At 42.1% G+C, this 15,455-nt stretch overlaps 1 protein-coding gene across 1 annotated transcript in view; it reads left to right on the forward strand.

Annotated features, from left to right (window-relative positions):
• Positions 1 to 15,455, forward strand: part of cac (calcium voltage-gated channel subunit cacophony) — a 2,326,612-nt gene that overhangs the window by 901,330 nt on the left and 1,409,827 nt on the right. Inside the window, exons 19-20 of the mRNA XM_080268748.1 lie at positions 1,588 to 1,810; positions 2,098 to 2,302. Of these exons, the coding sequence (XP_080124874.1) occupies positions 1,588 to 1,810; positions 2,098 to 2,302 (428 nt within the window). The remainder of the gene's footprint in view (positions 1 to 1,587; positions 1,811 to 2,097; positions 2,303 to 15,455) is intronic.

Raw genomic sequence — 15,455 nt, forward strand, 5'->3', positions numbered from 1 at the left:
ATTCCACATAATATCTCCGTGGATCCGGATCCAGATCCATTTTAACCTCTTTCACACTAATTCTTATCAACCTGATTACCTTCCCTGAGTCCTTGTTTTAGGCCTTTTTTTTAAATATTAAGCTGATTTTTTGTTCTCTGATCAAGTGTTTCTGAGCTCAAACTCTTCATCCTCCTCATCGTTTTGTAATTTATTCCTCTTGGGTGGGTGTGAGGACAGCGATAAGTCACCAGCACCATGGGAAGTAGACGGGCATGAATCTGCCATTGCTGGGCTACTAACCAGAACGGAATTACTAATATTCAGTATTTGGCAACTGTGGTGTGGTAGGGCATGGCAATAGCTCTGGTGGCGTAGAGGTAGACTCAGCGTTCCCAAGGAAACCACCGACGCTTCCTCATGCTTGAAATTATGGCTTGGAGACCCATTGCCTCATATGAAGCGATCAGCGCGGCCAGGGGTGGACTGCATATCTGAATTACTGAATGTGCCTTGTTTGGCAGCTGCGGTGTGGCAGGGTTTGGGAACTGCTCTGATGGTGTAGAGGGAGAGTCAACATTCCCATGGAAACCACTGACGCTTCTTCATGCTTGAAATTATGGCACGGAGACCCGTCACCTCATACGAGGTGATCATCGCGGCCAGTAGTGGTCTGCATATTGCCTTATGTGAGCCGATGTGCGCGGTAGGGGTTAATGGCATTGGCATTAGCGGAGATATGTGCTTTCTGAGTGCTTTCTAGTTTGGGCATGTGGAAAGGATGGAGGTTGACAGTTTGGTGCAGGAAGTGAAAAATGTGAACATCGAGGGTCAGGTTGCGAGAGGCATACTGAAAAAGACCTGGGACAAGATCATAGAGTGTGACTTCAGGGTTTAAGGATTGAATGAGGAGGCTGCCAGAGATCAAATAGCGTGGAGAGCCTTTATTAGGTTACCATGACCGACATGTGCAAGCAGATTGGGGCTTTTATAAATGATATGATGTGAAGGGCGTCATTCCTCATGACTTTTTTCCACATGATCAGACAGTCAGTAAAGAGTTTTACAGTACTTAGATACCCTGAAGTATTTGAGGGAGACAGTGTGAAGGAAGAGGCTTGAGGCATGGACAAACTAAACCTGGATGCTGCACCATGACAGTGCACCTGTTCATGTGTCACTCCTATCTGTGACATTTTGGCAAAGCACGAGATTACTCTCATATCCCAGCCATCATACTCTCTGAATTTGGCCCCGCAGACTTTATTTTGCTCTGTAAGTTGAAATCCACTCAGAAAGGTCGCTGATTTCAGACAATAGAAGAAAATTTGACAAGTGCACTAAGCACACGTTCACTCAAGCTCGTGTACCCAGGTGACTAAGTGACGTGGTGTGATGCGGCTAATGTTAGACTAAAGCTCACAATCATCACTACACAACACCCCCATCGTGATCACAATACGGCTGCTTGTTGGTGTGCTATTTAAAAATGTTCGGTATCTTTTTTGGACAAACCTCGTACGGTATTTGTTATTTGAAGTAGAATTTTAGGGAAGCTGAAACCCTGTGTGTTTAGTTAACTAACAGTGCTGTTTCTTTTGTTTCCAGGCTATGCAGAGTATATTTTTTTAGGTCTTTTTATATCTGAAATGCTCATAAAGCTATATGCCCTGGGCCCAAGACAATATTTTGAATCATCTTTCAACCGGTTCGACTGTGTTGTCATCAGTGGCTCCATATTTGAGGTCATATGGTCTGCGTTCAAGGATGGGTCATTTGGCCTGTCCGTATTGAGAGCATTAAGGTTGCTCAGGATATTTAAAGTTACCAAGTAAGTTGTTGTCTTGTTCTTTGATAATGTAATAAGGTTTTGTTATATTTCTTGGGTAATCAGTATTTTTGTATGATTGGATATTTAAGTCCTTCATTTTTTTGATGCCTTGATATACAGTAATTTGAATTATAAATGCCCATTGTATTAAGTCTTAATCTTAAAAGCCAGTGTGATACATTTCTTTAAAAAAATTTATGCATTTCATACTCCATCTTTCTCATATTTTATATTTTCTCAAGAACTGTGATACAGTTTTCATCTGCAAATAATGTTGGTTTCCCCAGATATTGGTCATCCCTGCGTAACCTGGTGATCTCATTGTTGAGCTCTATGCGCTCAATTATCTCCTTGTTGTTCCTGCTTTTTCTCTTCATCCTCATCTTTGCACTGCTGGGAATGCAACTTTTTGGAGGGTCATTCAACTTTGAAGAGGAAACTCCACCAGCCAACTTCAACACCTTTTCTATAGCACTGCTCACAGTATTTCAGGTACCAGTTTGGGATTGGTTTTATGTATTTTTAACTGTGTTAATCTTTATGACAGCCATGATAGGATGCTGCAGAGGATTGTCTGGCCATATAATTGAAGTACACTCAGTCCTCCAGTACCGCAGGCAATAGGGACTGGACAAGGACCATGGTACTAAATCCGTGCCACTCAAACAACATGTTTGCATATACAGTATAATGGTTCAGTGTGTTTGACGACTTTCCAAAACTCTTACTTTTACCCCGAATTACCACATACCTCAAGTAAATTACCACCACTTGTGCCCGCCATCAGGTAAAACACTGAGATATACCTATTGTAATTAAGAACATCAGTGGAAGTTGGGTTGGGTACCCTTATGTTGTTGATACGTAGCTCCCCGGCATCCTCCCCCTGCCCCCCACTCATAGTGTTGTTGTCAAGTTTCGCCTTCTCTCATATCATGTGGCCTTTGGGAGAGATGTTAGGCTGTATGCATAGACGAATATTTATGGGTCTGGCAGTTTTAGGGGATGAAATGGAACAAAATTGTTTGCTAACCAGAAAAAAAAAAAAAAAAATACTGTTTCATCCGTGTGTTCTCATAGGTTAGTGTTTAGTTTCACATTCTTCATTTGATTTCGCACATCCCAACACATTTCCGACTGACTGAGCTTATTGCTAAACTAGTCATATGTTCAGTTAGTCTGAAATATGTTGGGAAGTGTGAAATCGAACGAAGAATGTAAAACTGAACAAGAACTTACAAGAACACATGGATGAAGGATTTTTGTTTTTACTGGTTAGCAAACATTGTGCTTCTCTAATGCACCACGTAACGCCCTATGAGCTGGTCAGTCAGCTTCAGGACAATGTATGAACTTTCACGGCCACCAGGGTCATTTAAACAACACATCACAAACATAAAAAATAAAATAACACCAAGACTAAGTGCCTTGAGATCACTTGCCCATACAACATTCGGACACAACAAAGAAACCACCACCACAGTATACAAACAATACATATGTTCAATGATGAATTATGCAAGCCCTGCCTGGGCTTCTAACCTCACCAAAACACACTACAACACCCATACAGAACAAGGCCCTAAAAATAATCACAGGCTGCACAGCTACTACATGCACAGACCACCTACATCAAGAAACCAAAGTCCTCAAAGTCAAGGATCACCTAGACATGAGAGGCACCCAGTTTCTTGATGCAGCCTCCACAAACTCACAACATCCACTACAGTACATGGCAGCACATGCACCCACACCAAGGAACATCAAAACAACACCCAGCACACGATACCATACACAAATACTCTCATCTCTCCCCCCTCGCCCACCTCAGACCATCTTCCAGAAGCATATCCACACTCAAATCACTTGCCGCTCCATTCAGTCACTTAAAGACAACACACTGCTGCATGCACAGCCTCCTGACATCCATCCTTCTGAATCCTATCTTCCTCGTGAGGACAGGGTCCACCTGGCCAGGCTGAGATGTGGGCACCATCCAGACCTCTTAAGTTACCAAAAGAGGCTGGATGACTCCGTCGCTGATGCCTGTCCAGGATGCAGCACAGCACCCCATACTATTAAGCACATTATGGAAGATTGCATTGCACACAATCACCTATGCCAACAACACAACATACACTCTTTGAGAGCTCTGTGAGAAAGCCCGGTCTCAGCCATGGCCTTCCTAAGGGACTCGGGGCTGTTCGGCCAGACTACCTAGAGAACAACTACTACTACTACTACTACTGCCACCAGGTTCACACCACCCGAGTTCCCACCCGTGACCTTCTTTATCTTCTCTCGTCCTTCCAAATCATTCAGATGGTGCTTTCATTCATGCCAAGTGTTTTTGCCATTTTGGTAAATGTACGCATTACTTGAAGAAGTAGAAGGACCTTATTTATATTCCTCCAGTTTGTTTTCTGTATTTTTCTGGCTATTCTGAGCAGTAGAAGGACCTTATTTATATTCCTCCAGTTTGTTTTCTATATTTTTCTGGCTATTCTTTATTTTTCTGACTATTTTCAGGGTGGTAAATTACCCTTTCCTGCTGAAAATTTTCTCGCTGTTTTTATCATCCGGTTCCTTATGTCGTACCCATGGTTGTCTGTCTTGATGTACTCAAGGGTCGTTTTTGTTTCCCAGCATCCCAGCTGGATGCTAGGTTAGGTTAGGTCAGGTTAGATTAAGTTAAATTCAATTATTAGGCACAGTTAAGGCTAGGTTAGGTTAGGTTCAGTTAAACACTTACGACAGACCCTTTTACCATTACCCTGATGAGTCAAATGAATTGATGCAGTGGAACATAGCTAAAAACAATGGGGAAACAGGTTTTGCATGAAAGATTTGTTTACCTCCCAGAAATAATGAGAAAAATGTAACAGACTGTCAGAAGAAGAAGAACGAATGTGGAACTGAACGCCATCTTACGAGAACACATGGATGAAAGTACAGTAATTTTTTTTTCTGATTAGCAAACATACAGTTTCATCCCCTGAAACTGTGAAACCCTGATTTTGAGGTAAAGTTGGTGAGACACAAGAAAGGACTGATAGCTGTATGTTCAGTCAGTGCTAAATGTGTTGGGAAGTACGAAATTGAACAAAAAAATGTGAAACTGAATGCTAACTAACGAGAACACATGGGTGAAAATAATTTTTTTCTAATTAGCAAGCATTTTCATTCCATTTCGTTCCTTAATATTGCGAGACCCATTATGAGTGGGGGATAGAACTAGGTGAGGCATGAGAGAGGATTGATAACCGTATACTCAGTTGGAAATGTGTTGGGAAGCATGAAATCGAATGAAGAATGTGGGACTGAATGCTAACTTACGAGGACACATGAATGAAGGTTTTTTTTTTGGATTAGCATACATTTTCATTCCATTTCGTCCCCTAAAACTGCGAAACTCATAAATTTTCATCTAACCACGCGGCCTGAGTGTGCTGAGGAAAGGTACCCAGATGTAAGCCGGCTAATAATGGTGAGTCTGGATTTGACGTCACCGCCTGCAACTTTCAAATCTCCTTGCCAGGCCAGCTGACTTCCTGCATGAGTTCGAGCTTTTGCATATTGATATGACCTCTCTCATTATGCTGAGTGCGTTAGAACAAAAATGTGTTACTCAACTGTGTGTTACCCAAGGACTGGGTGTACTGTATGAAGGTGAAATTCTGAAGTGCAGTAAGGTTGATTACCCAAGGACTGAGTGTACTGTATGAAGGTGAAATTCTGAAGTGCAGTGAGGTTGATTACCCAAGGACTGAGTGTACTGTATGAAGGTGAAATTCTGAAGTGCAGTGAGGTTGATGGTTTGTTGCTGCTGTTGTTGCCACAGACTCATGTGGATATAAAGCCAGTGGACTACAGGTTGAAGTTGCCCTTCTCCTGCAATCCACCATCCCTCTTTTCAGGGAGATAGTGAGGAAGTTGTAAGGTCTTATATTAGTGCCATCACATGAAGAAATCCCTCTCTGCAGCACCAGGGTAATGGATGTGAGAAGGACATGAAAAATGGATATGAGGAGGGCTTGAAAAAAAGACAAGAAACAAAGCAGTGGTAGTGGCAGGGTACCGAGGGTAGATGGTGGTTGAATTGTTAGAAAAGTGATCTGCTGTCCCAATGGACTCGAGTTCGATCCCCAGTTTGGGGAGGGAAAAGTTTAAGGATTTGAATTTCATCAAAACAGACTTTACTGATCTGCCATGTGACACTGATGTCTTGTACAACTACCCTTGCTAATACCACTACACAAGTCCTGAATGTGACAGCCCTAACTTGTATTAAGTATAAATGGTGGGTGTTAGTACTGAAATGGTGACATTTAAAAGTTGCCTGGTACAGTAGAGTGCTGATTAAGACAAAGGGAAGCAAGGATTTTACAATACCATGAGCATTTAATATCTCCTTTAATTATTCAGCAATACAGTAATATCATTGGTATGGGAGAAACTGAGTGGGAAATTACTGCATTTAGTTATTGGATTTCCAGATGATTGCTTTTGTTTACAACTCATGAACTGGGCTTTTGTTGGTCACTGCTAGGTTTCCTTGACCCAAGCCGACCTATATGACTCATGTTACCTGCTGCTGCCTGCCTCAGTTGTTGTGTTGACTGTTGTATCTAGAAGCATTTAATTATTTATTTATTTTCTCACTTCTTATTTCATATGGGAACTCTGAGCATGTGGTTCCAAATTATCTTTAGTCACAGTGTCTAAGCATCCTGATAGTGTTAAGAACACAAGAAAAATATTCATTTCCAAGGGATAAGTAAAATTGTTGGATGAAGTGACGTGTGGTGTGGGAGCTTAATATACAGTAAATGAGAGTAACATTTGGACAGTCACAAAATGAGTCGGGTGTGTTTACAATTTTGATAGTCCCTTTGTTGGAAAGTGATAATAAACTAAAAATGTTAATGATGAAGTAGCAGCAAAATTTATGTTTTCACATTTAGCGCAATGAATGTGAAAAAGGATGTGTGATTGATCTTTATTAGAATTGGCAGACTTGGAGCTAGAAAATTCAACTCTAACAGTACAGTATGTAAAGAGTCTATGTGTTGATGTTAGAAGTTGGGTAAGATAATTATGTGAATTCAGTTCTTGTAGTTTGGGCCTGTGGAGAGGATGGAGAGCAAGAGACTGATGAGGAAAGTGTGAGTGATGTGGAGGGTGGGAGAGGGAGAGGAAGGCCAAGGATGAGGTAGAGGGATGGAGTGGAGAGGTATATGAGAGAGGGGGGATGTGAGCTGGGATTAGGGCAGTGAAATGGCGAGGGACAGGTGGACATGGAGGCAATTTGTTTATGGCCACCCCTTACGGGATTAAGGCGTCTGGCAATAGATAGATTGACATTTCATATGAATTATTGTCATACAAATTATATTGCTTGGCTGACTTGTTTATTATTCAGGTTTACTGCATTCTTGTTTTTCGGAGAAGTTGTACACAGTCACATCATGTGGGCAGTTTCATGTTTTTCCTTTTCTTGTTGATGACTAATAATTTTAAAAATAGATTCACACTGCATTTTTTTAATGACAGTGTGCCAAAAGTAATTCTTGGTGAAATGTACGAGATGCTGGACTGTGATTTTTTCCCATGTTGATTAGGTTAGAAGTTTTTGCCTGGTTGGTACTGGGGACTTTCAAGGTTAGGCCTAGTGGTAATCCTTGGTGGTCAGAATTATTGGGAGTACTAGGGGGCAAAACTTCTTGGATGGGTTAGGTTAGGATTCACTGTCGTGTCCAGTTGGCGAGATCGTATGTAAACACACTGCCTTGGGTGTCGTAAGGCAGACATATTTATAATAACCTATCTTCTTATGTATATATTGTTAAAGAAAAATATGGTGCTCCCAGAACCTAACTCCTCTGTTTTACTTGTAAATATATATCACATTTTTGCATGAATTTGGTTGAGCACAATGTTCTGCATAACCTATCTCATGTTGTATGAAGACTGTACTGTACATTGGGGTACTGCTGGGCTTCAGGGAACAGGCTGTGAAGCTACAGCTTGTTCCCAGATTTAGCCAAAAAAAAAAAGAAAAAAAAAAAAAAAAAAAAAAAAAAAAATAGTGGAAGAGTTAATGAGGTTGGAGCCAGTGAATTAGGAAAACGGGTGCATACAAGAAGTGTTTGGTTAGGAATGCTAAAGCTGTATGTGCTTTTGCAGGAGTTTCAGTTATACTCTGTATTTTTCCAGCTGACGATCCACTTTTGTGAATGTGGCACCTGCGCACTCCTGCTGCTTGATTGGTTGGTTTCAATCTCATACCTGCAGTATCATATTTACAAAAAACAATTGTACCTTATATTCTCTCATAAATGCTGTTTTGCATTATCATTGTACTATACAAACAGACATGAAATGAGTATGTATCTGTGCTTCACCCAAACGGACAATGAATTTAAGGAAGTTGAATTTGAAGTGAAATATTTATTGTTGTAAAAGGTACAGAGTTGTTGCATCGCTAACAAATAAATAAATATGTTTACTTACGGATACATATACTTACGGATAATATGGGCGAAGGTATCGATGCAGTGGAATAGGTGTGATCCATAATAAAGTCTGACATCTTCCAAGACAACTTGTTTTTCCTGCCTGGCTGTCTCTCGTGTCCCCCCCTCTGTAGTGACTGTTCCACTCACCTTCCCACTTCCACCACTTTACCACTGAAAAAACAGCCATTTTACTTAGAATGGTACTTTTGTCTAATGTAACAAGTGCCTAAGTATTAAGATACCTTTTATTTCCACATGCCCAGCCAAATGCATTTATTTTTTAAAAAATATGGGGAGATGCAAGAACTCTGTACCTTTTACAACAATATTTCAATTCAAATTCAACTTCCTAAAATTCATTGTCTGTTTGGGTGAAGCACAGATACATACCCGTTTCATGTCTGTTTGTATAGTACAATGACAGTGCAAAACAGCATTTATGAGAATTGGAACATAAGGTACAATTGTTTTTGGTAAATATGAAAGTTCAGGTATGAAATTGAAACCAACCAATCAGGCTGCAGGAGTGCACAGGTGCCACATTCATGAAAGTTAATAATCAGCTAGAAAAAATCAGGTACAGTATGAAAGGAGCAGTAGTATGATAAGTGGAGGTTGAAAGCAGTTGTGGGGGGGTAAGTTGTTGGGGTGGAGGGAAGAAATGAGTTTTGATGACAGAATGAGAGATTATAGCAAGGAGTAAGACCTGTGAAGAGCTTAGGATAGAAAAAGATAAAAATTATGTACACCCACTGTGAAAAGATATGCAATACTCCTAGTTTTTTGTAACAGTTATTCTGTGGTAAAAAAATAATCCATCCATCCATCATCTAATCCTCTGTTGCTCCATGAGGAGCGTAGGACCCCGGGGTTAGGCAAGTTGGTCCTGGCTTTTAACCCTTTTGTCCATGATAAGTTTCAGTAAGTTTCACGTTCCGCGACACATAGGTTTTCTCCCCTCCCCCCGCTGCCTGCTGCACACTCCAAAAAAGTGTATTCTCGGCTCATTTTCACCAACCAAACATTTTTATTTTCCTACAAAACCTACATGTTCCTATTCAGTGATGTGTTCTACACGATAAGAAAACACACACACACACACACACACACACACACACACACACACACACACACACACACACACACACTCGCATACAGACACTCAGGCACTCGTGCACACGCATACACACACACCCTATGCTAGCTGGAGAGAGCAGACGTCCCAGCCATCGCTGCTAACCTTAAGTCTATCTATCTATCTATCTATTGCCAGACGCCTCAATCCCGTTTGGGGTGGCCACAAACAAATCGCCTCCAAGTCGCCCTGTCCCCCGCCATTTCACTGCCCTGCTCCCAACTCACACCCCCCTCTCTCATATACCTCTCCACCCCATCCCTCCATCTCATCCTCGGCCTCCCCCTCCCTCTTCCCCCCTCCACCTCACTCACATACACTCTCTTCGTCAGTCTTTCGCCCTCCATCCTCTCCACATGGCCAAACCACCTCAGTGTGCTCCTCATAACGCTTCCTATCACATCCACATCCACACCACAACGCTCCTTTATATCCTCATTCGTCAGCCTGTCTCTCCACGTGACTCCACGGGCTCCTCTTAAATAACTCATTTCCACTTCTCTCACTCTTGACTTGTGTCCTTCCAACAATGTCCAAGCTTCACTTCCGTACGTTAGAGTTGGTATCACAATACTGTCATGTAGTAACTTTTTCACTTCCATGCTCACTTCCCTGTTTCTTATCACTGCTTTCAAGGAACCAGCAACCTTTCTTCCCTGCTGTACCCTTTCAAGCACTTCACTCTCCAAACCTCCATCCTTACTCATCACACTACCCAAATACTTAAACGTACTCACATTTTCCAATTCCTCACCATCTAACCTCATTGTACATTCACTGACTTCACCTCTCTCAAAGACCATCACTTTACTCTTCCCTACATTCACCTTTAGGTTCCGTTTCTTACACAGTCTCTCAAATTCATCCACCAAGCCTTGCAGCTCCCCTTCGTCTTCACTCAACAACACAGTATCATCTGCAAACAACAGTACAGGGAGTTTCCAAACACTATCCTCTCTCACCAGGGCCACTCCAACATCCACTACCCTACCTTGTACCTCTTTTATTACCCCATCCATGTACAGATTGAACAACCATGGAGACATGACACATCCTTGTTTCAAACCAACTTTCAAAGAGAAAAATTCACTTAGTTCACCATCCACACGCACTGCAGCCTTCGCACCATCGTACATACTCTTCACAGCATTCAACAACTTCCCATCTACTCCATATATTCTTAACACTTTCCACAATCCTTGTCTATCCACCCTGTCATATGCTTTCTCCAAATCCATGAAAGCCGCATACAACTTCTTTCCCTTCTCTAGAAACTTTTCCACTAAAGATCTAAGAATGAATATCTGATCTACACAACCTCTTCCCTTCCTAAAGCCTCCCTGTTCTTCTCCAACTAATTTCTCTGTTCTTTCTCTAACTCTGTCTATAAGTATCCTACCATACACTTTTCCTATTATACTAAGAAGACAAATGCCCCTATGATTACCACACACTTCTTTTTCCCCTTTTCCTTTGTACAAGGGAATAATTATACCTGACTTCCAATCCTCCGGGACTCTACCTTCCTCCCAGGCCAATCTGCACATCTTCCACATATATATATATATATATATATATATATATATATGTCTATCTATCTATCTATAGCCCGACGCCCTAATCCCGCAAAGGGTGGCCGCAGACAAAATGCCTCCAAGTCACTCTGTCACCCACCATTTGACTCCCCTCCCCCCAACTCACCCCTCCCTCCCTCATACACCCCTCAACTCCATCGCTCCACCTCATCCTCGGTCTACCCCTCCCTCTCCCTCCCTCCACCTCAACTACATACACCCTCTTAGTCAGTCTTTCATTCTCCATCCTCTCCACATGTCCAAACCACCTCAGTGTATTTCTCCTAATTTTTTCAACCACATCCACATCTACCCCACAACGTTCCTTCACTTCTTCATTCGTCAACCTGTCCCTCCATGTCACTCCACATGCTCCTCTCAAGTAACTCATTTCCACTGCTCTCACTCTTGACTTGTTCCCCTCTTGCAAGGTCCACGCCTCGCTTCCATATGTCAGGGTAGGGATTACAATACCATCATGCAGTGACTTCTTAACTTCCATACTCACCTCCCTATTTCTCATCACTGCTTTCAGTGTGCCAACAACCTTCCTTCCCTGCTGTACCCTTTCACGTACTTCATCCCCCAAAGTTCCATCCTTACTCATCACACTACCCAAGTACTTGAATGCACTCACATTCTCCATATCCTCACCATCCAACCTCACTGCACACTCTGTGACTTCATTCCTCTCAAACACCATAACTTTACTTTTGTTTACATTAACTTTCAGCTTCCTCCTCCTACACACTGTCCCAAATTCATTCACCAAACCTTGCAACTCCCATTCATCTTCACTCAACAATACTGTATCATCAGCAAACAGCAACACCGGAAGCTTCCAAATCTCACCCTCATTCATTAGGGCCACCCCCACATCCACTGCCCTACCTTACACCTCCTTTACGACCCCATCCATATATATATTAAACAGCCATGGAGACATTACACACCCCTGTTTCAGTCCCACATTGAGATCAAAGAACTCACTCAGCTCACCATCCACTCGCACGGTAGCCCTAGCTCCCTCGTACATACTCTTCACAGCACTCAACAATTTCCCCTCCACTCCATATATTCTTAATACCTTCCACATACCTTTCCTATCTATTCTGTCATAAGCTTTCTCCAAGTCCATGAAAGCAGCGTACACTTTCCTTCCCTTCTCTAGATACTTCTCCACTAAACATCTTAGAACAAATATCTGATCTACACACCCTTTTCCCTTCCTAAATCCCCCTTGTTCTTCTCCAACTAGCTCCTCTGTCATATGCCTAACCCTATCAATGAGTATTCTACCATATATTTTACCAGTCACACTAAGAAGGCAAATACCCCTATGGTTACCACATACTTCTCTCTCCCCTTTTCCTTTGTACAGAGGAACAGTTATACAGTACCTGATTTCCAGTCCTCTGGAACCCTTCCCTCTTCCCAAGCCAATCTACACAACTTCCATATCCACTCCACAACAATCTCACCCCCATACCTAAGCATTTCACCACACACTCCATCAATTCCTGGGGCCTTTCCCAGCTTAATCTTCTTCATCGCTTCCACTACTTCTGACCTACTGATCTCTTCCTCCCTCCTCTCATCTCTTCTTCTCCCAGCCATTCCCCAACCACTTATACTCACACTGCTCTCACTCTCTACATTCAACAAATCCTCAAAGTGCTCCTTCCATCTCCTCAATTTCTCTCTCTTCTCCACCAACAATCTATTATTCCTATCTTTCACTCCCCTACTATTTCCCCTTTCACACTGCCTTACTTTCTTTACCTCCTTCCAAAACAATTTCTTACTCTCCCTCCATTTCACACTCAGATTCCTCCCAAACTCTTCATCCACTTTCTTCTTACTCTCCTTCACCAGTCTCTTAACCTCCCTTCTCCTGCTCACATATACCTCTCTCTTCTCTCTCTCATCTTCTCCCCTACCTCTACTCGCCAACCATTCACCATATGCCTTCTTCTTTTGTTCCACAGCTCGTTTCACCTCATCATTCCACCATGCTGTCCCTTGCACACCCTTGCATCTCCTCCTCACTCCACAAACCACCTCACACGCTGTGCTTATCTCTTCCGTGAATATCTTACATACGTCTTCCACCCCTTCCATCTGCTCTAGCTCATACCTTTCCAATCTTTCTTCCACTATGCTCTTATACTCTGTCGTTTTCTCACTATCTTGCAATTTCTCCACTCTTCTCACAGGAGCAGCTTCCTCCTGTCTTCCCCTTCGCCTCCTCAACCACTTTCTTTGCAGCTCTACCTTGGCCATCACTAAGTGATGGTCCGAGACTCCATTCCCCCATCCTCTCCACACCCTTGCATCCAACACTTGTCTTCTCATTCGCTCATCCACACACACGTAGTCTATCATTGCCTTTCGTTCAACAAGTTCACCATCCATCCTCCTCATTACTCTCCATGTATACCGGTGGATCATCTTATGACGAAAGTAGGTGTTGGCTATTGCCAACCCCTTACCAGCACAGATGTCCACCAAAGCACTACCATTCCCATCTACTTCCGCTGGCACACCCCACTGACCAACCACTCCATCCACTCGTACATTCCTGACTTTGCCATTCATGTCTCCAATCAACAGCACTCTCTCGCTCCTCTCAAACTTGTCCATACATGCTTCTACTCTCACCCAAAACTCATCTTTCACTCTTGCCACTCGATCCTCTGTTGGAGCATACACACATACAATCGCCCATGCTTGTATACCTACTTTCATCCTCACCCATACAATCCTTGCACCCACTGTTCCATACTCTCTTATATTCTCCTTCCACTTCTTGCTTATCATCAGACATACTCCCTCTCTTGCCCTCTCATTCTTACTGACTCCCACACATATACCTACACCGTATTCCCATTTTCTCATCCTTTCACCTTTCCATTTAGTTTCAGTCAATCCACATATATCCACTTTTGCATCCTCAAGCACTTGGACAATCTCTCTCTCTTTCACTTCATCATTCACTCCTCTCACATTCCACGTTCCTACTCTCAGAATGTCCTTTGTCCGTTCCTTAGTCGTCAACGTATGGTCCGTCCGGGTCCGAGGCGCTTTATTTGCTTTTTTAGTTAGTTCTTTTTACAGGGCGGGGCACTAACCCACCACCAACCCTTTTAGTCGCCTCGTACGACAAGCAGGGATACTGGGGGAGTATTCTTAAAACCCCCCTACCCCCTGTCCTGTCTCCTAAGGTCTTGTTTTAAATTTAAAATAATGAAAGCTAATAGACTACCAAAAATGTAAAGATTTATTGGCCAGAGTATACATGAAAGTTTGTAGTTTTTTTTCGGTAACAGCTGTTTTGGTACTTAACCAACATCAAACATGGCCGCAGATGTAAACAGTGAGGGACTCGAATTTCAAGGATTTGATACAAATACCAATGTCATGGACCTGGTTAAATCATTAATTATGAGGATTAGTGAACTTAAAAGTAGAGAATCTAGTGATAAATGATGTGTCTGAAAATACGGATACTACCATACAGAGTCTGATCCAATCCAATGAAACAGCGAATGAAGAGATTCGAAATTTGAAGCATGAAAATGTTGAATTGAGGAGGAAACTAGAAGAGAGTACTAATAAAACGGAGAAGGTGAGTAGTGTATTAGAAGAGCATAAGGCAAAGTGGGCACACGCAGAAGAAGAACAGAAAGAAGTGGTCAGCTTAAGAGAGATCATCCAGGAAGAAAGGGAAATGAACAAGAAAGAAATGGAAGAAAATGTAGGGAAAATAATGAAGAAAAAAGAGAAAATAGTGAGAGAAACTGTAGAAATGAACAGATGTCTGGTAGTATTTGGAAAAAGGGAAGAGGAAGAAAAGGTTAGGTTCGTAAGACTCGAGAGAGACACGAACCTGGTGAGAGGAATATTAGGCAAGATTGACCCCGAAGGAGACAAGTGGGTAAGAGAAATTGAGGAAGTAAGGAGGATAGGACCTTATAAGAAAGGGGAAACAAGACCAATGAGAGTCAAGTTTACATCAGAAAGTGTAATAAATGAGATACTTAAAGTGACCTGGAAATTAAGCAAAGAGGCAGGGATGGAAAATATTATAATAAGAAAAGATCTGAATGAAGAAGAAAGAGAAGTTTTAAAATCATTGAAGGAAAAAGTAAAGGAAAAAAATGATAAGAGGACAGAGGAAGAATGTAATACTTTTTTTTGGAGAGTATTCGATATGAAAGTAAGGAAATGGTATTTAAGGAAATAGAAGTGAAGGAAACTAAGGGGGATGGCTGTGAAAGATCAGAAGTTGAGGAAGTGGTACGGACAGAGATTAGGAGAGAATAGGGTATTAAAAACGTCAAAAATAATTTGAAGGTGATATATACTAATGTTGATGGTTTCATATCGACAAGGATCGAAATTAACGATTTCTTGAG

Source organism: Coenobita brevimanus, chromosome 29 (genome assembly GCF_032717465.1).
Source record: "Coenobita brevimanus isolate Jiangsu-jjx chromosome 29, ASM3271746v2, whole genome shotgun sequence".
In the NCBI taxonomy this organism is placed as follows: domain Eukaryota; kingdom Metazoa; phylum Arthropoda; class Malacostraca; order Decapoda; family Coenobitidae; genus Coenobita; species Coenobita brevimanus.